This window comes from Heliangelus exortis, chromosome 22 (genome assembly GCF_036169615.1).
Source record: "Heliangelus exortis chromosome 22, bHelExo1.hap1, whole genome shotgun sequence".
Classification (NCBI taxonomy): Eukaryota; Metazoa; Chordata; class Aves; order Apodiformes; family Trochilidae; genus Heliangelus; species Heliangelus exortis.
The window spans coordinates 7,401,748-7,428,545 of record NC_092443.1 but is presented as its reverse complement, the minus strand read 5'-3'; the positions used below and the strand labels follow the sequence as shown (position 1 = coordinate 7,428,545).

General features: G+C 45.1%; 1 protein-coding gene across 9 annotated transcripts in view; it reads left to right on the top strand.

The window, feature by feature from the left end:
* Window positions 1–26,798, top strand: part of CRB2 (crumbs cell polarity complex component 2) — a 57,819-nt gene that overhangs the window by 21,232 nt on the left and 9,789 nt on the right. For 6 of the 9 annotated variants that reach the window (XM_071766169.1, XM_071766173.1, XM_071766174.1 and 3 more), the window contains 6 exons: window positions 10,213–10,914; window positions 13,036–13,231; window positions 13,768–13,907; window positions 14,358–14,540; window positions 15,431–15,544; window positions 25,302–26,249. In XM_071766169.1, the coding sequence (XP_071622270.1) occupies window positions 10,314–10,914; window positions 13,036–13,231; window positions 13,768–13,907; window positions 14,358–14,540; window positions 15,431–15,544; window positions 25,302–26,249 (2,182 nt within the window). In that variant the 5' untranslated portion in view covers window positions 10,213–10,313. Of the gene's footprint in view, window positions 1–1,736; window positions 2,009–10,212; window positions 10,915–13,035; window positions 13,232–13,767; window positions 13,908–14,357; window positions 14,541–15,430; window positions 15,545–25,301; window positions 26,250–26,798 lie in introns of those variants that run through there. The other 3 variants (XR_011730255.1, XM_071766168.1, XM_071766167.1) reach the window with 2 other exon arrangements.

Below are 26,798 nucleotides of genomic sequence, written 5' to 3'. Positions count from 1 at the left end.
GAGAGCAAATTAACACTTTTTTTTCAAGAGGATCATCCCTTGTAACCTGTTCCAACCCCAGAACTCACAACATGCATCCTGGCAGCAGTGCAGGCACGAGTCTTGCCTCTGTCTGGAGGATTTTGGCTGAGAACCCTGTCCTGTGCCATTGCCCAGGCTGCTCAAGGCCAGACTCTGTTGTGACAAATGCATGAGAGCTGAGCCTTCGTGGGAGGACCACCACTTATGTGTGGGGATTTGTTAAACTAATGCTGTTTTATGGTAGTGAGCATGTTCCTCAGGTGGACATATAAGCCATAAATTCCTGTGGACAGTTTTATTTCCCAGGTGCACCAATTGTTGTACACAAGTGGCTGTATTCAATCCAGGAAGAATGGTGATTTCTTGTAGTGCTAATTGTGCCATGGATTCATATGTTTGCTTTGATTTGTAAAAGGTGAGGTGTTAGGAGGATAATTCATTCAGGTGAGGCAGAAAGATTTTGTGCATGTCAGTGTTGGGTGAAGTCCCTGACAGCAGAGTGAGAGTCTGAAGAGAGAGAAATGAGTTCCAGATGGTTGTGGTAACGGGCAAGAAACTACTACTGAGACTGATCTTGAGAAAACAGACTGAAGATACCAGAGATGAAAGTGGGGGCAGGGTGGTCCAGATAAGGTTGATAACACTTGATATATCATCTTTGGAGCATTCCAAGGCAGGATAGTGAGATGAACCATTTGTTCCTGACCCGCAGTGTTTTGATGGTGAAAACATTCCTGCTAAACTCCTGCTTTCTGTCCTGGAGGTAAAACCAATGCAGGAACTGTCCCATTGCCCTGCACATGGCCCACCAGCCCCTGCCTGCTCTGCAGGGCAGCTGAGGGTGTGTAAACTGCTCATGGTAGGATTGCTGCTCTTTCTGTCCTGTGCTGCCTAGGTCTACCTACAGCAATTCCTTGCAGTCTTGCATATTTCTTCTTTTAAATAGGAATTTGTCTGGCATCTTACCTGCCTTCTATTTTTAGTTGTCAGTGGAAGGGTGAGGCAATGGACTTAGTTCTCATTACAGTTAATTTAATCCAATTGTGATGTGGATTTGCAGGTACTTAGTAGGTCACAACTGAGAGTAGGGTTCTGTCTTTTTCCTGTTACTCTCATGAAACAATGGACACTGATAATTTTTTTCCACTTCTCAGACTACACACATGTATCTAAATGTGGTGATGTGATTTGGTGCTTGTGATAAACAGATACTTCTGTTGATCTCCATTAACTGGGAGCAGAGGGCTCCTGTACATTTTGTGGGTTCGTGTGCCTTGTGGGCTCACATCTCACCATGTATGAGGGAGAGCATCAAACCCTCGTGTCTTCTGCCTCTGCTCTTTGGGATTAGCAGTGTGCTTTGGTGTCTCTTGTCTTACTTTCTCTTGGAACAAAACAGCCTCTATCAGAAACTTGTGACCAGTCCTCATCGGGGATTTGTTTGTAAACATGAACTGCTGCAGAAGCCCAGGCTGGGCTCCTTCATGATGCATGGGGAGATCAAACAAAAAGAAATCAAAAAACCCACAAAGGGTCCGTTTTCCACCGTGCCTGGTTCTGAGGATCTCCGGGTTCCTCCTTTCTCACCACCTTTGACAGCCGAGGCTTTTTTCAGCCGCGGCCCCGTAAGCCTCCAGCTGCTGCGCGGTAAATCCGCTGGTCCTGCCCGCGCAGTTCAGTCCGCGGGATCCAGGCAGCCTTTTCCCTTTGTTCCAGGAACACGAGGGAAGCGCTGGAGAGCGGACAGGGACTCTGTCCACTCTGTTAGTGCTGGTCCCCAGCCGGCAGAGCATGGAGCCGGTGCCTGGAGTAGAGAGGAGAATGTGCCCAAGCCGGTGATGTGAGGGGAGCCCGTGTCTGCCAGCTGCCAGCTGCTCCCCTGAGCTTGGTAACACAGCCACTCTTAGACTTGTCATGGAATTAAAGAAAACTGCACCCAGGGCGTACAGTGCTGCTCTCCTGCTGCCACTTTTCCTCTTGTTTTGGGGTAAGTTTTTGTCTCCTGTGCCCGATTCTTACCCAGCTGCTTTGCAGTAACTTTGGATCAAATCTGTGATCTGCCCTTGTAGTGCAAAGGTAGCTGAAGGAAATGCCACTCTCACAGTTAGATTTGAAGCCTAAAAACTTCTTAGCTGAGAGAGAAATAGGCAATTCATTCTAGACATGTTTTCCCTCTATTTACTTCTTATCTCCTTTTGTCTTACCCCCTGTGCACATGTATGTTTCTGTTTATTCACAAGAGCTAAAAGTGTGTGCACTTCAGTGTAGTGAAGTCTTGGGTTGTTGCAGTAACTCTTTTCTCTATTGGGAAGTTGTGAATTTTTCAGTTGTGCCCATACAGAGGGAACTCAGAGCTTTCTCTATGTGTTTTGGAAATGCCTCTAGGCAAAAGAGGAGGGTACCTAGGAGAGGGTATTAATACCCTGAAGTGCCAGCTACCTCTGGTACAAGATGTGGAGGGAGAAGACAGTGCATGAGTACATGAGAGAGCAGATGCATCCTGAAAGTGCAAGAAATTATGAGGTGACAAAAAAGTCTGTCACACTGAGTGAGGTTCTTGTTTTGTTTTTTGCTTTGGTTCTTTTCCACATTGGAAACATATTTCAGAGCAAAAGAATATACTTGAGAATACTGGGATTCTTCAAGTTCACACGAAACATGTCTTTGGGCTGCAAGAGCTACCCTTGTATGCAATTTCTTATGCTCCCTGAAAAAGATATCTCTGTTTCTTCTGGAAAGGGTGGCTGGAGATCTGCTGGGCCTAGACATCTGTTTTAGTCATCTAGGGATTATAAGGTCATGTAAGGAACATGTCCAACCTTTTACTGGAAAGTATGATTGGGATTGAACCATCCTCCTTATCCTCTCCTCAGCACTGCCAGGCAGGTAGCTGCACCAAAAACCTGTTTGGTGTCCACTGGGCAAGGAATGGTCAGTGACATGAAGTGGAGGTAAAATATGGAGAATATGCAGAAAATACAAAGTGCCTTTTCTCTACTGAACACTGCATATGACATTTTTTCACTTTAGTGGGTGATGTTTATGTACTTCTTGAGAGATGGGGAAAGTTTTCAGCTTTACCTTTGATTCCCCATCAGTCTTTTTTTGTTTGTTTTTTTCCCCTCCCTCTAAAGCCTCCTTGGATTCCCCTCTGATCACCTCAGACTATAAATATGGAAGTCAAAAATGTATTTTGATTTTTCTTTGTTTGGTCTTAGGTTTTTTTTTCCCCTTATGCCAGTTTCTTTGTCTGGTGCATTTGCTCCAAGTGCCTGGAATTCCTCTGGCCACTGGGAAGCTGCAGGACTGTCTTTTGTATCTTGTAACCATGGCTACTGGCTTGGAGTGTGAAGCAGTTCTGGTGGCTTTGTACCCTGCAGAAGGAAGGCCCATGGCAGACCTGGGGTGGCTCAGCATGGGGCTGCCAGGGAGCTGGTGTGTTTCTGGGAACTTGGGCTGTGTGAGCAGTGCACAGGTTGCTTTTCACTCGTGGGTAAAGCTCTTTTCAGGAACAGTGATTTACTGAGACCATTGCTTGCTTTTGGAGTGCAGGTGGATGGTACATCTTGCTACAGCCAGGAGAGCTCAAGGGAAGCAGCAATATCCATGGGCTTTCCACCTCCTCCTATTTTACCAGGAGAATTCTGCCAGATTTTAGCTGTAGTGAATGGTGGTATTTATGTAGCACTTTATTAATTTTTAAGGCCATAATGAAATGCATTTTCTTGCCCTTGTGAGGCATATGACTACTTTTATTTTATTTCAAATTGTCTGAGTCTAAATGTCATTGAAGCAGAGTGGCTAAGTTACTTGTTCAAACTTCTTGAGAAAATTCTGGTTGTCCAGATGGGTGTAACCAGAAGAGCATCCTGCAGCCAGAGCCACAGGATCATGATCACAGACATGAGGTGTCTCATGGAAGCTCCAGAGGGACAGTGGTGCAGTCTGCATGTGACTCCAGTGCTGCTGCTGCTGCCTGTGTGATGGGCAGAACAGCTCTCAGCTTAACTTGGGTTCCAAAGGAGATCCTGGAGGGCAGAACTCAGTTCCCACACCTCCAGCCAGCAGTAGTTCACATACCTTTGACCTGGAAAATGCTTTGGGCACCTTTTGAGAAAACACAACAGACTCAACCTTTTCTCTGGCAGTTTGCTACCTGCTCTAATGCAAGCTCTTGAGATTAGGAAGGACACACAGTTTAAATCTTGCTTCAAAACACAAAACGAAATGCACCCTTCCAGCTGGTTGGTTGGTTGGTTGTTGGTATATTTAAATAAGAATTGGAAATTAAATCTTGTCACTCAGTCTGATTAGGTGAATACACAGGAAACTCCTGCCTCAGTGTTTGATCTGTGGAAATGGCTGAGAGATCAGAGAATGTGCAAACCATGAAGGTCAGCTTGGAGGGACATTTAGTAAGGGAAAATACTGGGATGGCACAGAGGCACAGAAGATCAAAGAGTTACTGTGGCAATATATGCAGCACTATCATAAAACATGGATTGATAGCTCCTGTCTTTCTCCAAGTTCTAGAAGCAGGGCAGTAGCAGTTACATCTTCAAATCTGCATCGAAACAGTGAACAGATGAGAAAAACAAGCTGGCTGGATACTTGTTCTGTGTTAAGTTTAATTCCCTGAAGTGTTCTTTGTGATTAATGCTGTTGATGCCTCTGACCACATCATTGGCACTGCTCAGCCCTGTGGATTGCTGCCCACACTGGGCACCATTCAGCAATTCACTGGGCAGGCTGGGTGGGAGAGAGCCAGGAATCTGCATTCTGCTTCTTTGAAGTCCTAAATGTTATGCATATTTCACAAGGGGAAACTGAGCCATCTTATGCCTGTTAATGAAAGGCTAGTGGGTTAGGCCTTTATTCAATTCTTAATCAATATTTTACACTAGTAGCCTTTGTGCATCTCTCTGGCATGAAAAAGCTGTGATACCAAGAATGTGGTGTACAAATGTGGTGTGGTTGTTGGTCTCTGGTAAGAAAGAAAAACAACATCAGCAGTAGGCTGGGAAGTGGTGAAAGCACAATATCCATCTCAAACTTCAGATGGGAAAAACTGGAGTCTGAGCTGTGTGCAGGGGCTTCACTAGGGGGTTGAGGTTGGTATCCAAACTGGTGGTTGCCTGAGGCACTGTGGGCTTAATCTTTGAGTTCTATCAAAGCCAGGAGCAGTAAGGCTCTTTCCAAAATGACTCTTCTGAAAGATGATATGGGCATTCCTGGGATCCCTAGAGTCTTGCTGGGCCCTTTATTCAGTATTGTGGAGGTGCTACCTGCTGGTTGGCAGAATTGATTTTTGATTATCTAATCCTTATTTTGAGGGTTTTCTTTGTCATAGTCTTGCTTCACAGAGATTGTCAGATCTGCTAAGATGATAACCTGAGATGATAAAGATGATGTTTAGGTTCAGCCAGCAGCTAGTGTCTCAGCCTGTGTTTTCACTGAAGTATCATTTCTCCCTTTTACACTATTTGTACAATGATAAAAATCATTAAATGGTTACCATGGAAAAATGGAGAGGAAGAACTTGAGTCTGGGCATGAGGGTCTTAAGGGGAGTTGAATGTACCTGATCCAAAGGGTGACATCACCTGATCATGAGACCAGGAGATTCCAACAAAAACTGCTGCCCACATCCCTTTTTCTGATGTTGAATAGAAACCCCAGTGTTAAAGCAGCTGCCATAAGGTGCCTGTTTAACATGTTGAAGAGGAATACAAGTTATGGAATAATTTAGACAGGGTGGAAAATCAGAGCCAATTATTAGCATCTTGTGAGCTTGTCAAGACCTTGTTTCTGATGCCAGCATTACTTGGAGCAAGTGCTTTGCTCAGGTCTGGGAAGAAAGGGTGTAATGTCTGTGTGTCAGGGGGCTTGTAAAGCCACCTAAAAAGACCTTGTTACATTCCCTGGACAAGTACACTGAAGGTGTTTGATTTCATTTTGTCCTCACCTTCCCTAACACTGTGCTGTCCTTTCCAAAGATATCAGGGGTGAGGGAAAGAGAGGGTGAAGAGCATGCAAGCCCCCTGCCAGGCCCACCCAGTCCTGGTTTGTGGATCCTGGGAACAGGCCATGGTGTGTGTACCCTTTCACTAATCCTTCACACTGACCAGGATAGGGAAAGATCAGCAGAGGTCAGCAGGGATTTACTAATATAAGCACATGCCTTCCCGTTGTCATGGAGACATAACTCTTTCCATTCCTTTATTCAGAGTTTATTTAGTAGTTGTGTTACTCTGATGCTTGAGGTGGGGGGGTTCCCTTTCTGCCCTGGGCCTTGGGAAGCTGCTGGAGTGAGCTCAGGAACACAGAACACAGCCTGGGGAGGGTTCAGGCACCTGAAGATTCCTCTGGCTCGGTGATCATTGCTGCTGGGGAGCTGCTGGTCTCACCTCTCATGCAGTGCATGGGTATTTGGAGCTGGGTATTTGCAGGAAGTACTCCTGACTCTGCTTAGAATCTTTCTGTTTTTGTGGAGATTATATTGTTCCATTTGAACAGCAAGATGAATATACTTTAAAACAATCAAACAGAACATGAATCACTTGTCAAAATTCTCCTTCAGTAAGAAGGAAACAGGGTCATCTCTGGGCTGATAACCCCCAGTGCAGTGCCACTTCCCTGTTGGAATTTTAAGTGGCCATTAGAAGCACCTCGAAGGGAGTTATCAGTGAAGCAGTGTGAGGAGTTAAAAACTTCGGGTACCATGGGTGAGAGTTAAGGGGACTTTGGGAATCAACAGCTTAAACTGCAAAATTAAAGTGAGAGGGAGGTCCATGGAGGCACCAATCACCTTCCATGAGGTCAGGGTAGCTGCAGCCTGAGAGCATCCCTCCAGCCTCTGCTGGTGTTTCTTGAGCCTTTGAAAAAAACCAAAAATCCAAAACCAGAAGCCAGTGAGCAATGGTAAAGCAGCATCTCACAAACTGTCAAGTAATAAATGACTGAAGCTCTTTGTCCTGCTTGTCTTACACAGCAGACACTCCATGTTCTCCAATGGAACCTTTGGCCAGCAGTGCCTATACCATGCCAGGATGAAGAGGGGAAGCTGTGGAACAAGTTATCTCAATGTAACTCATGGTGTGAGGGAAATCACCACTGGGATTTCATCTCTGTGAGAACAAAATTGAGCGGGTTCATTTGTTGTTTTAAAGAAAAGGACAGAAACCTTGCTACAGCTCCCTGAAAACCACCTCCCACAGCCTTCATCACTTCCCACACCTCTCTCTGCCAGGGCTCTGCTCCAGCATCTTGTCCCAGGTCACTGAAATAAGAGATTGCCCAGAAGACACAGTGAAGCACTACCAGGGGGATCTTGGATTGCCCAGCATCTTATCAATGTCTGATTTCTCTTTTTATGGCAGGAAAACTCACTTTTGCAACTGCCTTTGACAGGATCGTTTAGTGAAGGTATAAAGTATAAAATTATTAAAGCCAATTGTTAAAACAAAGCCTGGTAATGCAGCTTGTTTGCCTTAAAGTAATAACAGAGGGTCACAAACCTCATCCATTAGGGAAAATCTTTGTCAGCTACCTTTAAAGTGTAAAACCAGACCTGCCCTGACAGAGCTCAATGAATGCTTTATATGGGACTCTGTCAGCCTTTGAAGTTCCTCCTAATTCACCCCTAAATGCCTGGAACCTATTTTTCAAAGAAGCTGTAGTCTTCTCCAGTTTCATTTCAGAGTAGGGTTGCAGTATAGTATGACTGTATTATTTTATTTTACTTTTTCACTTAAAAAGTCACTGATTCATTTTCTCCCTGTGAAATGTAAAAGGAAAAATGCTGAATGTCATTGTTAATCCAGCAACCACTACTTTTGTGGAAAACTTTATAAACTTTTGTCATCCAGAAACTTCTTTGACTTGATTTTCACCATTTTCTTGAAACAGCACAGTCTGAGTTACAGGTTTTCATGGCTGGTATATAGTGCAGCAGGAAAACCTAATTTATTATTTTTGTTTGATAGCATTTTGTGCATATTCATATGCTGTTTGCTTTCCTGGAATAATCTGTTCTGAAATTGAGGGGATTTATTGTATGCTATGGGACAGATGGATGAAAATAACAATAGCAGAGTTAAAAACAACCTACATGTCCTTTCCCAAGCTAGGTGGTAGTCTAAGCCTTTGATACCATTTAGTACACTGAATTATTGCAGAATTTCCTGGTGATATGACAAGTGCTGTAGTCCTCTCACTGCTGAATTCCCCCTTTGTGACATCAGTCTGAAACAAATTTTGTTTTGAATTGGTGTCTCATCTCTGGGAAATTATTTAGCCAGAGTTCAGCACTGCCACTGAATGAATATTGGGGGCATAGTATATTTGCATAGTGGCACAGTTGGGAAATATTCCAGAATAAGTATAGGCACAGTAAGTACAGGGGAGTGGATGTGATGTAATCTCAGAGTAGTGCTGTTAATGTGCCTGTCACCTCTGGTGAGTAGGGCAAGCATGTGGGTAATTTTCTGCAAGCTGCAGTTCACAGAATAATTTGAAGTTATTTAGATATTGTTTTATTTCTTGGGATTTACTTTGCAGCCTGCGTGCCTTGTGAGCAGTGGTATTACTTCAGGATGCTTTTTTTCAAGAAAGGAACATTTTCCTCCAAAATGAGGTCCCGTTAAAGTCATTACTTTTAGACATAACATAATAGGTAACTTTTGGCCATAAAAATAGCTAAAGCTAGTACAGTAACAATGGAGGAACCCAGCTTTTCTCTAAAAAGGTACAAAAAGGTATGTCTGTTATGAAAGAACTTTGGAAAAGACAGGAAATAGCAAAGGGATTTCTTGTTTACCTTTATTTGCAAGAAGCATTCAGCCTCTCTGTGTACAATGGAAGCAGAAGGCTGTGCATGAAGCTTTTGAAATGACTTCAGCCTTCCCACTACCAGTGCTTGGTGACTCTGCTAAGTGTGAATTTCTTTGCAGATGGATTCTGCTGCAAACTGAAGTTGTTCTGAGCATGCAGTGGACTTGATTTCTTTTTTTTATTTATCACAGACTGTGCTCCTGGCCTGTGGGAAGTGGTTACTCATTAAGTGTACAAAGGCTCACATCTCCTGCCTAGTAAAGCTCTTTTGCAAATAGCTCTTTCCTGGGCTCCCACTCTAATTGCTACAGAGATTCCAGGCAGATTCCGTCATCCCTGTTTTCTGCCTGACTGGGAATCTGAGAATAAAAGGGTTGATGGCAGAATAATGGGATTGCTGGACAGTGCAGTGCTCAGCAGCTCTCCCCAGCATCACATGAGAGAGGAGGGGAGGGGTGGGCTGTAGAGATGATGCTGGGAAGAGAAAGGGCTGTCTAAATCCCTGGGCACCCTCTCCCCTCTTAAAAGAAGACTTAGGAACTCCACAGTCTTCTGGTGGGAGGAATCTGGGGGAGGTCAGGGCAGGGGCAGGCTTTTGTAAACCAAAGTCTTCTACAGATCCTTTTCAGGCCCTGAGCCGGATGCCTCCACCTTCAGGTACAAAGAGACTGAGGAGTTGGTGGGGCAGTGAGTTGATAGAAAACCACTGACACAGATTAACTACTGGGTGTGCAGAAGGTGCAGCAGAGCAAGGCAAACATGACCAAAAATGGGCTGGGATAATGATGGCATGAATAAAAGAATCCCTAAGGTCATCTGAGAAGTGATGCTGGGGGGTGTGATCCTGGCAGACCCTGAGCATGGAGCATGGCACATTCTGACATTTCTCAGCTGGCAGTGAGGGCAGGGAGGTGTCAGAGTATCTGCCAGCTCTCCACCTGCACTCTGGTGGAATTTCCTGGGGACTGCTGAGCCCTGCCAGTGAAAGGGGGCATTGAATGGTAAACAAAGTTCACCTTCTGCATGGATTTAAGGTGATATGTTTCACTGCTCTCAAAGTGACCCAGGGGTGAATAAGCACAACTAAAGTGGTTTGTTTGATAGTGCCTCCTGAAAAACAGCCACCTGGTCACCCAACTTTGCAAGAAATCCCTGAATTGCCATCATTTGAAGCTGTGTTCTGTTGCCTTCTTTGCTGTAGACGTTTCCTCTCCAGTGTCCTTCCCAGCTGGTGGGCAGAAGGGCCCTGGCAGTGTGGGATCCAGGTGGGCAGCTCTGAGCTCTGTGTGATGATCAGCAGCAGAACTTTCTTCTTCAAGGTTACAGATGCTGACTAACAAAAACTCTCTTTTCTCAACAGGAACCTCATACTCTGAAAATAATGGCAGCTGTTCCTCATCCCCATGTGAAAATGGTGGGAGCTGTAAGGATCTGGAAGTGGGTTACCAGTGCACCTGCCCCATGGAGCCTGTAGCCTACACAGGCACAAACTGTGAACACCTCTATGATGCATGCTTAGAACATGAGTGTCCTGCCCCAAGGATTTGCAACGGGACTCCAGGACTCCTGGAATACCAGTGTGTGTGTCTGCCTGGCTTCACAGGTGTTGACTGTAACACTGACATTAACGAGTGTGAGAGCAGCCCCTGCAAAGATCCGGGGTCTGATTGTGTAGATGGGGTAAATGGGTACACCTGTGAATGCCAAGCAGGACAGGATGGAGAAGGCTGCCAAACAGAGAGCTCCCTGTGCTCCAGCCAGCCCTGCCTAAACAATGGGACATGTGTGGAGGGTCCTGGGGACTATACCTGCATCTGCCAGCCTGGCTTCACCGGGGCCGACTGCAGGGACAACATCAACGAGTGTGCCTCCAGCCCCTGCCAGAACGGGGCCATCTGCAGGGACAGGCTGGGCCAGTACAGCTGCTTCTGTGTGCCCGGCTTCCAGGGCTACAACTGTGAGATTGACATCAACGAGTGTGCCTCCAGGCCCTGCCAGAACAATGGCAGCTGCCTCAATGAGATGGATCACTACGTGTGTGAGTGCAGCCCTGGATTCACAGGTACCTTTCCAGCTCAGGTACCAGCTGGGTGCTTCACTAGCACCTCACTGTTGGTGCAGTTCTATGATTTCCCTGCTGCTCCTCTCTCTGTTAGTAGCTGTCCTGAGAAGCTGTTGTTTTACAGCTGTGAGACTAAAATCTCTGTAGCACAGTTAATGTTTCTGGAGTGTTGGATGTTGTGTGTGAATAATGGTGTAGGGCTTGTGGCTGAGGCTTTGATTTCCACGGGTGGTGTGGATGTTGAGAGCCGTGGATCTAGGAGTTAAAGTGAGAGCCTGGCTGAAACTTGGAGTAGTAGATACAATGTAGATGTGATTAGCTCTCAGTATGAAATTAAGGGAGATATAGAAGAAGAGAGCTTTACTATCAGTGTTCCAAATATAACTTATCTCTGCCTATCAGCAGTAGTTGTGGTCCGGGGGGGTTTCTCTGAGGGAAGTGGCTTTTTTGGAATAAAAGAGCTTTCAGTTGGAGATTTCCAATTCTTTCACTCTTGGCAAATGTTTTTTGGCATGTGACATAAGTATCAGTTTCTTGTGCATCTGTGCTAATGGTGATGTGGAGAGTAATCTACACCTGTGAGTTATCTGTGAGGGAGGGAGGTGTGGGGGGTTCCCCTTCCCCAACCCTGTTTATCAGAGTGGAATGCAGCTGTACTGGGCCCATGTCTGCCTGGTACCACCTAGCACATGAACTTTCTCAGCCTTCCACATTGTCACAAACTGAAGTGTTTAAAGAGCTGGGTTGCTGTGAAGGAATGCTGCTGATTACCAGTGGAATGAGGAGAAGTTACATCAGGAATGCAGTCCCTGATGCTGACTCACTCTCTGATAAAAATGAACAGAGATGAAGGGGGAAAAAAGCAGAATTTCTGTGTAGGCCCTAAGGTTAGATTTTAGAAATTATTTTAGAATCAAGGATAGTTCTGTCTTTGCAAATCAGTTTCTTTTTTAACCTTTATGCTGAATCCTCAGTTCAGGATTGTGGCATTCCCCTGCCAAGGAAGTGCTAAAATGCCCCAGGCAGCTGGGGGAGCTTGTGCTCCAAATTACTCTGATGTCAAATGTGAGGCTTTGCTTACGATCTGGTGCTTTACCCAGAGGTTCTGTTGCAGTTGGCCAGCAAGGTCAGGTTGTTTCCTGGTGCTTGGAACTGGAATCTGGGTGAAGGAAGTTTTGTGTGGGTATTGGCAGGTTTGAAGCAGCAGATTAGGGGCCCCACATTCCATCAGGATTAGGACAGCCATGTCCTCTGGGTGGTCAGGCTCTGCCAGGAAGGGGAGATTAGATGGACTGGCAGGTGCCACTGGGATGGCTGAGGTCTGGAGGTGATGCCAGGCCAGGGACTCAGGTGGAATGTAGCATGGTAAGATAGCTGCAAAGAAGTCATGCAGAAGGTGTGTTCTGTTAGGGGAAGTTGAGACTTTGAGCCCAAAATGTGTGACTTACTGTTATATTTGACTAGTAGTGTTGGAGCCACCACCTAATTTTTCATAGCATTTCAGAATAAATTTATGAATATCTGTTATAACTGTGGTGAGTATTTTGCACTACTTTAATGCTTTTTTCCTAGGTATCTAAAAGCAAGTTACAAATATTATTTAAACAAATGAAGCAGAGCTATATTGTATCTAAATGTTTAACACTGACTAGCAGTCTGATTCTTCTCTTCCCATGTCCCTGCCCTCAAGGGATCTCGAGCCAAAATATCTAGAATTAGATTTTTAAGGACTATTTTTAAGATAAAGATTTAATGGCTTCCTCAGAAAAGGGATGTAACTTGTGAAGTGCTACTTGTGTAGTGTAATGTTTGTGAAGTGTAACTTGTGATTGAATGAAAGAGACCAAATGAATGAATAAAAGAGACTGAAGCTTGGCAAAGACTGGAAACTTTTTCATTTTGGTAGGCTGAAATCCAGAAATCCATACAGAATGATGTTATTTGCAAGTAGATTTATTAATTTATAAGAATCACATGCTCCCACTATTCTTATGATAAAATTAGAACTAGATCATTCTGCTTGCCAGTTTATTGCTTGTGGTTCCAGCTCAGAAGTCCAGGCAGCGCAGATGGACTTTTCTGGGTTTGTAAACACAGATATTTCTCTGTTTTGTACCAAAGGTGTAAACTGTGATGCTGAAATAGATGAGTGTGCTTCAGACCCTTGCCAGAATGGGGCCCTGTGCAATGATCATGTTGGGTTCTACACCTGTACCTGTGCACCAGGGTACCAAGGCACCCACTGTGAGGTGGACATCAATGAGTGTGTGAGCCAGCCCTGCCAGAACAATGGGACATGTCAGGACCTCATTAACAGGTGAGAAATCAGTGTTGGTTGGGCAGTTAGATAACAAAACTGATCTTACTTGGTATAACCTGTGAAGATTAGAGGAGAAATCTGTGGTAAGAATTGGATTTTATGAAACGTACATCCCAGTGGCAGTAACTGAGAGTGTTTTATGGCAAAAAGCAAGCCCCCTCCCAGTAGCAGAACTCCTAGGATGCTTAAATAGGAAAAAATTGCTGTTAGTGCTTCCAGCTGGCATCTCAGACACAAAGGGGATTGGATTGATTTGCAGAGCCTGAACAGCAGAGGCAGCTGTGTGTCTGAATTTACAGACACCTGTGTGTCTGAATTTACCTTTTCACAGCTCAGGTGTGAACTGGGAGGTTGCTGGGGGTTGGCTGCTCAGTCATTGGTTGATCCTCTTGGTGCAGATGGAGCTGTCCTTGTGTGCTGCCCCACACGTGGGTATGGGGACTGGCAGCTTAGCTCCATTTGCTCTTTTCTTCATACTGGGTTTTGCAGTCAAGTTAAGAGCTTATGCATGGCTCTGTGTCCCTGCCCCACAGCTACCATTGTGACTGCAGTGACACGGGATTTGAGGGGGACCACTGTGAGCTGGACATCCTGGAGTGTGCCTCTGAACCCTGTCTGAATGGTGCCACCTGCATTGAGGGGATAAAAAACTACAGCTGTGCCTGCTGGCCAGGTAGGTTCAGAAATGTATTTTGTGGTACTAGCATGTTGGAGAGCTGGAGTGGACAGCATGTGTTACATTGCTCTGGTGAAGAGGTAAAGAATTGCTGATCATACTGTGTGCTCTGTGTGATTGTCTGAAATAGCAAAGCTGCCACTGCTGCTCTTTGGAGGCCATCTCAAGATCTGATTGACCTTATTGCTGGGAAATGCCCCCTGATTGTTAATTATAAAATTTTCTTTTTCTTTTCTGGTTTTTTTTTCCTCATCATGTTTTTCTATCATGAAGTAATACTTTGATGTAAATTGTTTAGCTCCTGTCTGACACAGTGATGAAGGTGGAGGGTGCTGGGACTCCCTGTTAGATGAGCTGTGGTGTCCTTGGGGTCTCATTCTCACCTTCAGGTATTTGGGACACTAACTCCAGTGGGGCAGTGTGTGACACACTGATGTCTCTTGGCAGGCTACACGGGGCAGGACTGTGAAGAGGATGTGGATGAGTGTGCCCCAGGTCCCTGCCACCACGGGGGGGTCTGCCTGGAGCGCTCCAACCCCACCCACTACGGGACACGACCTGACTTCCCCGGGCAGTTCAGCTACAGCCAGGCAGCTGGTTTCCTCTGCTGGTGCCAGCCAGGCTTTGCAGGTGAGCTGTGCAGTGAACCTTTCCCTTCCCTGCACCCCAGAGATGCTGCATGGTTTGACTGGTTAGGAATGGAGCAAGTTATCTGTGCAATAAAAATCACTGCTGGTACTGCAGAGGGGTGGCAGCCTGGTGCATCAGGATGGTGCTTTGGTTCTCATTCTCTAGGAGCACTTAAAGCTCTCAGCCCCTGTCCAGAGCCTTTCTCCAGCCTGTGCACTTCACAAGGGCTTTGATGAGTGCCCTCTGGCTATGCAGATGCCAGGGTGGTTTCTCTTTGTCACTCTTGTGCATATGGCAGAATTCATCCCTGCAGGAGATCTGTGAAATGGCCTCATCAGAGGAAACCTAATTCCACAGGGTCCCAGATAACTACTTCAGGAGTGTCCTTGATGAGGCTACTCTCATGACAGCAACTGTGATCAGAGTGGGTAGGAGAAGAGGGGAGAATCTTGACATCTTGCTCATGGAGCTAGAAGCACTGTGGATGTTCAATTGAAATATCAGCATTTCCCTGTTTTTTAGATATTTATAAAAGGCTGAATGTAACAGTTGGGGAAATGCCCTGGTAGGTGGGGCTAAACAGTAGTGTGCTGGGGGGAGAAAAATAAGAGTTTGTTCCATTATTGCACAATTAGGAATGGTTTAGAAGTTCTGATCTTGCCACTGCTCCCTTTCATGACACTGGAAGATCATTTGACCTTTCTATACTTCGTTTTCCCTAATTGTTTTGGTGGATAGTATCTGTTTGCCAGTGTCTGGAGAGACATGCTGTAGTTCAAGAAATGATTTTGCATTTACAGATGACAGAAAGGCAGTGCAAAAAATTACAAATGCACTTGTCATTCAGACTCTTCCTTTGGCTCATGCCTGTTTGTGTTTTCACTGTAAAGGGGAGACCTGCTTGACTGACATTGATGAGTGTGAGTCCCAGCCCTGCCAGAATGGAGGGCTCTGTGTGGACCTTGTGGATGGCTTCCTCTGTCACTGCCTGCCAGGGTATTCAGGTAATGTTGGTGAAGGGGGTGGCTGGAACTTGGGTCCTTCTGGTTAACTGGTGCTGGATTCCAGCACTGAGTAGCCCAGTCTGCTGAGCAGGACTGGGGTGAGCTGCTGGTAGTGTTGGGTGCTGCAGGTTGGGGCTCAAGCTCCATGGGAAAGCTTTGTGGTTTTGGTCAAGGAAGTTGGTGGGCTATGAAACAGATTTTTTTTTTTTCTAGGGGATTGTATCAAGGTGATCAAAACCAGCCTTCAAATAAAAAAAAGGATGCTTAACATTCTAGTTGTCACAAACTACTGACTGTAGCAGGCTGGATCACCAGCATCTAAATATCTGTAAAACATCTCCATTCCCTCACTCCCCTGGATGATAAGAGCCAGTGATGTTTGGCTGGAGGCAGTAATCTGCTATGTTAGGAGGTCAAAAGGTCTTCATGATGTGAGCAAATGAAGCCTTTCTGTTTACAAGGGAATAGGGAGTCTGGATTCTTACACAACTGCCCTGCCTGACCCTGGTGGGTCTTGTTTTCTAGCTGAAAATCTAAGGGACAGTGAACACTGCACATGAGCTCTGTTGAGAAGGTACACTGCTAGCTGATCCTAAACCTCATCTTCATTTCAAATGGTTGTTCTCGGTCTCCTGCATCTTTACATTCGATATGTACTCTCTCTTTTGAGCAAATTAACACCAAATAAGTAGTTGAGAAGAAAGGTGATCCCCAACACAATCCTGTGTTTGTGTTTTTGAAGTGAGTGTAACCTTTCCGCAGTGTTCCTAGGCTGCCATCTCGTGGGAAAAAGAAAAATCTGAAGCCAGAAGAAAACCTTGTCCTTTAACCTCTTGAAAATAGCAGGTGGCAGCATTCCAGAAGCAGTTTTAGGCCTGTACTGCATGGGAAAATTTGTTTTCCTTGTGTGATCATAGTGGCACAGCTCTGTTGGCCTAACTCTGCCCAGCTCTTTCCTGGGAAGACCCATTACCCAAGTACTTCTGCTCCCAGAAGCTCAAATCAACTTAGTTAACACCTGCTGTAATTAGTCTGAATTTTTGGGGGATCTTCTGGTCTATCTTGTTTGCTTTGGATTCCTAATTGAGACTCAGCCAAGAAAAATTTGCTTTTGTAGGGGAGGTCTTTGAAAATAGGCTTTTATCTGAGCTCCTTATTGCTACTTTCTTAGGTGGTTAAAGTGCTGTGCTGAACCAAGATCTTCTCCAAAGAGCTGGTTTAAAGTTTATGCTTCTTGTCAGAACTCCAGCTCAGAGATGTGCTCTGTTCCTTTGGTTTCCTTCTGTGCCCCAGCACCCTCTGAGTTCACAATTTCTTTGCCCTTTGCAGAACTGCAGATCTGTTTAATCCTTTCCAATTCTTAGCGTGCTCATGGGCAGAAAAGCTGACAGAAACCCAGGGTGATGGGCAGAGGAGTGCTGGAGTTCATTCTGTTGCATCAAATTTGGGTTCATTAGTACTTGAAAGGGATTAAAAGCAGGTTGCTCTTCTGGATATTGCTTTTGGTGAAGGACTTTGTCTCAGCTGAGGTAGTTCTGACACATTACCACAGGGAAGGGCTGGGAGCAGTCTGAGATCAGTGAGTGTGTGTGGAGGAGTGGAGCTGACAGGGAAATAATAGCAATTAATCTCCCCTCCTTTGTCAATTAATCCCAGTACAGTCATGCTGGGTAAACAGCTTATTACTTCATATTAGGATCACAGAACAACTTTGTGAAGCTTCCCATAATGTTTCTGTTCAAAACACATTTCTGTGGCAGCTTAGATCTGCCATGAACTTGGGTCTAAGCTGCCTCTGCTGATTAAAGTGAACTTGCTACTCTGATGAAGAATCTTTCTTGGGGCAGCAGGGGTTCTTTCTGTAATTTTTTTTTCTTCACTCTGAGGAATTTGGGGAGTGTTGGGATAACAATGTGAGTCAGGAGAAATTCTTTCTTTGCAGATTAACTGCCTCAGTGCTGTTTCAGGCTACATCAGTGCCAGGAGATGAGCTGGCTCTCTCTGAAATGCAGCTGTGGCAACAGTGGTGCCTCTTTCCTGAGAAAGCTGCATATTAGGGCCTGAAGAGTGTTCAGTGTCTCCATTTGTGCTTTAGTAGGGGTTGTACCCTGAGAGGATGCAAAAAATGTGAATCAAAAGCTTGCATAGGTACTAAAAGAAATAAGAAGGAGAATGAATCTTGCTTGATAGTGGAAATTATGTCAGCTGTGGTCAAGAGAAAAAGTGTCTTTTAAGAAAAAAACCCAAAGTGGATTCTTTAGGAATGGTTTCAGTCCATTCTGTGTGCACTAGGCACCAGGTTAGGCCAGGACGTGAGACAGGGAACTCCATCTGAAATGGGAACTGATTTTTAATACAATCACTTGAATGGAATTTGGCTCATTTGTTCTTTAAAAACTTCCCAGTGGCCTAAGTGCTGGTGGTAGCCTGACTGAGAGAGGCAGAGCACCAGCATTTCAATTCCAGACATCCCTTGGCAGTGGCATCTTGTGATCATGGTGAAATTCAGGGCTTTTTTGCACATGGTTGAGGAATGCTTCTACTTTCATGAGAAATCAGAGGGTGATGAGGTGGTAAATTTGGGAGGGATTGTGATTGTGCTTCAATATCCCAGGAGTGCTTATTGACCATTTTACTTTGTTCAGCCCTGATGTCTCTCTCAGTTGTCCTTAGAGAAGTGGATACCTTCTCTTAGCCAGCTATAAATGGTTCCTCTGTAAGAGTGCTAACCCAGATCAAACAGGCTTGAATTCCTGGGTCATGGGTCATGAAATAAATGGGAGATGCTTCTTCCTTCTAACCACCTTTGGGGAGATTTAATTTTTTGTGCAGTTATTTCCTGATGTCAGATTTGGTTTAGAGATGTAGCCTCCCCAGAAAGGGCAGCTAAAAGGTTAAGACAGTCAAGAGATGAGAGGACTGTTACCCCTTCCACAGGATCCCTTTCCATAAATATAGCTGAAGGGAGCCAGGGAACACTTGGTGAGACCCACCCCTGCTTCCCTTCTGTTCCACAGTGATTCTCCCTTCTTTATCATAGCTCCATGCTTAATCTGACCTTTTGACATCCCTGCCATCTGATCAGGATGCTACGAGAGCCTATGCTTCTGTCTAGACCCTGCTTGTGTCTGGGTGTCAGGAGAACTTTGATCAAAAGTGTCCTCTCAGATTCTGATGCTTGTGACTGCACAGTCTGGTTTGAACTGGCCCTTGACATAGATTTTTCTGACCATGGACAGACAGCTCACCATGGGTAAAGACTTTTTGAGAGGATTATTAGTGGTGGAGCAACTCTGATAAATTAAATTGGACTTCCTTACTAACAAAAATGGGTGAAGCCCAGCTTAATGTCATCCTTAGAATCAGGCCAGGCAAATTCTTGGGCAGGGAAGTGTCTCAGAGAAACAGAAGAATTCTCCTATGTGTAGGTGTGGTGAGAGGGCTGTCTTCTGGTGGTGCCTACCAGGAGAGGTGACTTCAAGATGTCAGCCTAGATTCACTATGTTGATTTTAACTTTTTTTGTTGTGTTTTTTTTTTTTTTTTTTCCACACACAAAATATTATAATCAATGCTTATTATTTTCAGTGATAATGGATTTTGCTTGCCAGGCAACTGCTTGCAATATGTGACCTGCCAGGTACACTTCAGGAAGACTCAAGTTTCCTTCCCTTTCCTTAAGCTAGTGCAGTTACTCCTCAGTGTATGGTTTGAATCAGATGTTCAGTAATCCACCCATTTTGGCTTATAAGTGGTCTCACATATTTTATTTTATATATATATATATATATATATATATGTACTATTTAGAATTCTTATAACTGGATTCCTCCATCCCCATTCTGTTCAATGCATTTCCAGTCAGCAGGATACAGATTGACTCTGTGTGTGTGTGTGTGTATATAAATACATGTGTGTGTCTATAAATCAAAATATGGGTCTTTTCAAAGGGATTTAATGTTCTACTTTTTTTGTTCTACTTTGTTGTTGGATTAGGCAGCTAAGTGGGCACAAGCTGCCCATTTGTTTTCTCTTGAGCAATAACAGAGGGGTCATATTAGCTGATACAGACTGTGCTTAAAATCTGTGCTCGGATAGGTCTGTGCCCACATAGGACCCAGATGGGACTATCTGAGAAATACAGACTCCAAACAAACACTTTTTGTATCCCCCCCACATAAAATATCTGAAATTGACTGGCATGTTTTGATGGAGTGAAGAAAATAAAGTAGTTACAAGAGTTGTAGGAATGCTTTCTTTTAATATCTTAAAATGATACTAGCAGTGCAGATTCCAGGCTCTGACATGTGGGAGTTTTTGTTTGCTTGAACCTGACATTGATACTAGCAGAGACTCCAACTTTAGGGAAAAGCTCCCAGATAACATTTCTGCAAAGAAATAAGAATCTTCTCTGGGTTTTTTTACAACATGAAAGTGTACCTCTGCCTCCAGGAACTTTACAGTATGAAAGTAGTAACCACATTAAAAACAAGAAACAAAACCACAAAAACAAAGCAATCAAAAGCAAAACAAAAAAACCAACCAATCACCAAACAAACCAACCCAGAACCACACAGAGATAAGTGAGATTGTGGCAGCTAATTTTATCAGGTAATTAATGAGGAGAGTTTTGATTCTTCAGTCCTATGCTGGGACAAGTACAGCATAATGCAGGGAATCTCCTTCCACTCAGTTTGATCAGAGGAGCTGATCACAGTAGTTCTAACTTGAGACTTTTCTTCATGGATATTGCAGAATGGAATTACTTCTGCTCACAAATGCAGTGGGTAGGGCACAAGAAGGGAGCTGCTGGTCCCTGGCTGAGTCAGTGCTGAGTGTGCAGCATGTTGCACTCTGCTCCTGGAGCTCTCCTTATCCCATGGTTTGGGTATAGTTGGTGTATTTCCACAGTGGTGGAAATGCAGCTCTTTCCCTTAGGCTGTAAAAAAAGAAAAAAAACCTGTGTTTTGGCCTTCTTAATGGAATTTGGCATATTCATGTGGGAGGCAGCAAGTGCAAGGGATTCTCTGGAGTTTTTGCTGTTGGAGCTAATGCTGTGGATCCTGCAGGGTATTACTGTGAGGCAGGGGCAGGATCTGCTGGAGCACACATTCTTCTTGTCAGCCTGACAGGGGCCAGCTGGGGAGGGATAGAGCAGGGCTGGATTAGATCTGGCTGCAGCTCTGCTATATTGGCTTCTTTCATCTCCAATCCCTTTTTGTCTGACTGGCATCAGGGAGTGCTCACACACGTTCTGCCGTTTCAGCCCAGCCTTTTTTGTCATTCCTCCCCCAAATTCGCCCCCGTTTTTTTTTTTTGTTGTTGTTGTTTTTTTTTTCTCCCTTTACTGTCACAAATGTCCACAAGGAGTCGGACATGAAATCTGTGCTGATTGGCGTGATCCTGAAGGGAATTTTGCTGCTAGCAGGTAACGAGATCTATACAGTAATTGCAATGTGTCCTGAATGTTTGCGTGCCTGCCCAGGGCAGGGAGGTGGCTGTGCCATTAGTTGTAGCTGGAGGCGTGAGAAGGAACAGGAATTGACTGGAAAGGAAGAATGTTTTTATTTTAAAGAGACCTAAAGTTTTGTCTTGGAAACTTCAGGACAAGGAATGTCTTTGTTGCCGCGAGATGAATGCGGAGCCATCAGCAGCTTTTTCAGTCTCCTCTCCAGCTCTGCCCAGCTCCGTGCTCGGGACTGCCACCCCACAGGTGCCTCCCTCTTAGTTCTCTGCAGCATTACTTTGGCTTTTTACAGATGTTTTCGCAATTTTCCTCTTCGTGTTTTAGAACTCCTTTGTTGAGAAGTAGTTTTTGTTTTAACTCGGAGGGCAAACCCGTTGCTGGTCCATCTCCTCCCCCACCGTCTCCTTGAGGAGTAGTGCACGGTGGGAGAGAGGTCAGAGCAGTGGGTTGCCATGGAAATGGCAGTGATTGTGCAAATATAATTGTGTCGGTCCGTTTGTTGCGGCTAATTCTCCCTCTCCCCCTTCCTCCCCTCCCCTCCTTTTTTCTTTTGATAATAATACAAACCCTAATTAGGATGCACCAGGGAAAGGTTGCTGGGAATTCAGCTCTCTTATGGGAGAGGGCAAGCAGTGCTGGCTGGGAAACCCCACTGAACTTGCATCTTTCAAGACTGGGCCCATGAATAGACCTCATCCTTCAAGTTTATTGTTTGGTTTTGTTTTGTTTTTTTTCATGACAGCTAAATTAGAATATCTCTTTTTACTTATTATTCTTTCAGCATATTCTGTATCTGTATATGATTCTTACACTGTATACAGTGAATCTTTGCTTATTAGTAGCAGTCAGTAAATCATTACCTTCTTTTGGGGAATGGTGAGCTGTATGGGTTTTAGTAACACTGTATCTGTGCAGCAAAATTATTCTTGCCACATGGGAACACTTCACGATCTAGGAATTGGTGTTTGAAACACTGCAGGCTTAACGACTTTTGTCTGGTTTTGACCCAACAACTGTGGGGTGTTTGCTTGGGTCTGTTAGCTTCAACACTGCTGAGTTAGGGGGAATGTTTGAAAATACTTGTCTCCATATAGCAGCCTTTTAAATAGCACTTGTCTGATTTTCACATAAATTCTACTGATTTTTGTTTTTCAGTCTTTAACTAGATAAGAAACTCATTAAATGTTTTAAAGACTCCTAATGTTGCAGTGAACTAGGGTGGCAACATTGCTCTTACTGTCAGTAATTCAAATAACTGTCAACATTTCTGCTAAGAAATTCATCCCCCCTTTTACATATGTATGCATATATATATATGTCTGATATATATTTCAGATATATATATATCTGAAAAGGGATGCCTAAGCTTCTCTTAGAGAAACAAATTGCTTTTGAACTTTTTCTTAATATCCAATTTCCAGTATATAAGGGATATCCAGGAAATGATCTGTACCTCTGGACACTGTAATGGCCTATGGCAAAAATCTTATTTTTCCTGAAGCAGCAAGAAGTGCCTTTATTTTGCTGGCATCCCCTTCTTCAGTTACAGTCTGTCAGCTGCAGCCAAACCCAAACATTACAGACCCCTCTGCTGTGCTGAAATTCACATCTAGGAAGCAATGTGCAAGTGAAATCTTCTGCCTCATTTGCCAATCCAGAGAGAAACCATTTGACAAACCTCCCTTCAAACAAGGTTGACAGAATTCATTGGTGACACTGAAGAGGGCAACCCAGCTGGCTGATGAAGGGGATGGCTGCTGTGAGATGATGCTTGTGGTTTTGGTTCCTCCAGGAAGAGCTGCCCTCTCTCTTCCTGCTGCTGAACATTTTCTTTGCCTGTTTGTAAGCTGTGTAAAGACCTGAACTGTCAGTTTATTCTTTTCACCCATTTTAAAGAAAGAATTTAAGAAATCAAACCAGCTGCATCCTATGGGAAAGCTTGCTGTTTAATTAGCCACCAGCCTGGGGTTGTGCACTCACCTGAGGGACTAATTTGCCACCTGGTGTGAAGCTGTCACCTCCCAGGTGTCATCTGAGAGGCTGGGGACAGCCTGGGCAGGTGCTCCTGCTGCTCTGCCATGGAGGGAGCACCCTGGCCTGAGGAGATGCACTCAGGCTAGGAATGTGATAGGGGAAAATGGGGTTCTGACCCTGCCTCCCAGCCTTCTCAGCAAAAATTCATGGCATCTCTCCTTTTGTTACTCAAACCAGTGCTATCTTCTCCCTGCCCTGGTTCATATTGACAGCTCTGATCTGAAATGAGCAGCATCTATGCCCATAGCAACTTTCTGTGATATCCAGGATTTGGGACTATATCAACCTATCATATGCCATTCAGCTGCCTTTGCCCCTTACATCTGGCTCCAAACTTGAATCTTAGTCTTGATTCAAGTCCCTCCAAAGCACCAGTAACTCAGAAAACTCACTGTACACATTTTCACTCTTCTACTGATTTTTCTTTATTCCAACTGAAGTCTTCACATCTTGTCCCAGACTGGGATTCTCCAGGCCCAGAGATGTCCAATATACTCTGTTTATTCCAACATGTTTCCTGGCCAGGTGGGAAGGCTGTGTGGGCATAACTTTGTGCTGAGTTTTAATTCTATCCTTGCTGCTTCCTTTACAGGTAAGATCACACCCCAGGTTCTGTGTGCTGAGCAAGCCCAGCATTAATAGCTGGAGAAGAAAGGGTGTGTACACTGAGGCAGTATTACAACTCTGGATCTGTCCATCAGCTGAGCTCTTCAAGGCAGATGATGATGGCCAAATTCAGAGCTTTTCCACAGGCACTACACAGAGCAGTTCTCTTTTATTTTTTTATGTCAGCAGAGAGCTATGTCCTGAGAGAACGTTGCTTACAGAACATGGAGCCAGCATAGCTGGAAAGTGCAGAATCACCAGAGCTTTACAGTTCTCTTCCACTGCTGCTCAGAGCTCCACAGTGTTGTGTCCCTGCACTGCCACAGACATTTTAGAGCTGGAAGCTGGTGTTGAGTCTTGGCCTATCTGCAGAGCTAGCACTGGTAACAGCAACTGCACAGATTGCTCATCTCCACAGGAATGGAGAGAGGAAAGCAACTGGGTTAGCAGAGTGCCAGATGTTTATGTGAGACTGTCCAGAGGCACTGGTGGGGCCTAAGGGGGGACAAACCATCTACACTTATGTTCAAGAAGACTTACGTGTTTTTGAATTTTTGTTTTGGTTTTTACATCATGAGTCTAGTCCAGGTCTGCTGCTCCCAATGCCCCATCTCCCTCATCTCTTTCCCTCAGGCAACTCTCTAATCATTTTGACATGCACATTTCTATCTAGTGGCTTCTCTTTACAAATGTCTTTTGTGTTTTGATTCCCCTTCCTTTGTGTGTGAATTCCTTCTTTTTCTCTCTGCTGCCCTGGTTGTTCTTGCTGGCTAGATTCAGCTGTAATGCTATTAGATTGGGATAATCCTTGCTTGGTTTATCTGTGTGACTGTCTCTGAGGATTAGTGAAAACCAATGTTGTGGGCCAGATAAGTGAACTGGTTCAGAAGGGCTCTTCTGTCAGTCTGGAGATGCTCAAGAAGATGACAGCAGATTTTCATTAACCAAATTTGAGTGTAATGTCTTATAATTTCCTGGAGCCCTGATGGATACATGTGTCTGGAGCAGACAAGCTGTACTGCTGTGCTTCTTACCCCCTTCACTTCTGGACAGGACAGGACTGAAACCAGCTCAGTGCAAGTATGGCAAAATGTCCATGGAGTGTGTTTTGTTTTTTGTTTGGTAATGAAGTGAATTTTATGAGTGTTACATCTGGAAGGGTTATCTGGGAATTTGAAGTGTCTTGGCTGAGGCTTTCCAAGAAGTTCCCATTTTAATGCTGTCTGCAGCAGTGGTGCCCAGAATCTGCTCCAGACACCTCTATAGATTTGAGTTCCAGAGTACAAAAGTTATGTATGAAAGAATCAAAATCTTTGTCTGTGCTGTTTTGTTCCTTTAATATCATGTGCTTGCTCTCCTTGCACGTTGATTCCCTGTGGTGTTTGAGGTGGTCTGAGAGGGGACAGTGGCCTGTTGGGTGATGTAGGCTGAAGCTCTGAAAATGGCACCTTCTTTGCAGCACCTGGGAGGCCAGCACAGAAATATGGATTTCTCACCCTTCTGTTAGTGGTTGGGCACTGCAGTGAGTGCTGGCAGCTCCTCTGGTGGGCTCCTGGAGAGAGGGGCTGAGGGAGGGCAGTGTGGGGCAGGGGCTCTGGGGAGGGCAGTCCCAGGCCCTGCAGTGAGATCCCCTCTCTGAATCTCTCCCGCAGGTGTGGAATGTGCTGTTAACATCAATGAGTGTGAGGAGGGGCCCTGCCAGAATGGAGCTGTCTGTGAGGATGGCATTGCTGACTATACCTGCCACTGTGCCCCTGGCCAGGATGGCACTGTGTGGGGAGGGAAGAACTGCTCTGTCAGCCTCACTGGGTGCCAGACACATGACTGCCAAAATGAGGCCTTGTGCATCCCAACCTACCAAGCTGAGAGCCACGGCCACCTGTGCCAGTGCCAGCCTGGTTTCTATGATGCCACATGCTCAACACCAACAACGTTTTCCTTTGCTTCCAGAGGGTATCTCCTCATTGAGCTGCCCGTGAGCAATCAGAGCAGGAGGGATGTAGCAGGAGATCAGCTTGCCAGCGTGTCCCTCCGGTTCAGAACCACCTTGCCCAGCACTGTCCTTTTTTACCGAGGCCACGAAGCTGAGTACTTGTTCCTGGAGCTCTTTGATGGCATCCTGCATGCAGGACTGAAGATGGAGGATGCTGAGTACCTGCTGCTCCTGGAAGGACTGAGAGTTGATGATGGACAGTGGCACAAAGCTGAAGTTGTTGTGCACAGCACCGTGCAGCTCAAGCTCTGGCATGACTCCTGTGATGCAGGTGTCTGCCTGCAGAGCTCTGTCCCTGTCCCACCGGGCACTGCTGGGATCCCTCCTGCCTTCCTGAACCTCTATATTGGAGGTGTTGAAGAGTCAATGGCCAACAGCACCCAGAGCCAGCAAGGCTTTGTTGGCTGCCTGGAAGACTTTCAGGTGGATGGTGAAGTTGTGCTCCCAGTGGATCTGCCTGTGGGTGAGTCCTCCCCCGTGACCCGGGGCTGTGACCGCACGGAGTGGTGCCTGGCCCAGCCCTGCTCTCATGGGCTCTGCGTGGACCTCTGGGCAACCTTCAGGTGTGACTGTTGGAGGCCTTATGGAGGCCCAGCTTGCTCATATGGTAAGTGCCTCCTGACTTACATCTGACACCTCTCTCAGTTGGTGCTTCCAAGGTACCAGATAAGCATTGGTGTGAGCTCTGGGAGCAGTGTTTTCTACTGGACCAGTGAGAAAACCCTCTGTGAATGAAATCCTCACTGACCCCTTCTCTGTGGCTTGCTCCTGCAGGACACATGGTCAGTTTTGTGGTGCAGATATTATTCCTCTTGAGTTGGAGGCTCTGACTTCATCTTTGTATCAGATCTGTATGAATGCAGGGGGCAGAGAAGTTGTTTTACTGTGAGATGTTGACTTTGAGCTTCTGAGTGAGGATGAAGAGGAACTTACAGCTTTATAGATAAAACCACAAAGTGTTAAATGAAGCTCTTCGACAATTTTAAGTTAAAATTGTATCTATTGGCTTTTTTTTTCCGGCACAGTGTATGTTAATATTGTTCCAGTTTTTTGTTTCATTCCTGAGCCCTAAACATGACAAATGCAGTTATTTTGCTGTTACTAAATTTAGGAATTTTAAAAACAACTTTGTAGGTTTGAGTCCTTGAGTAAACCT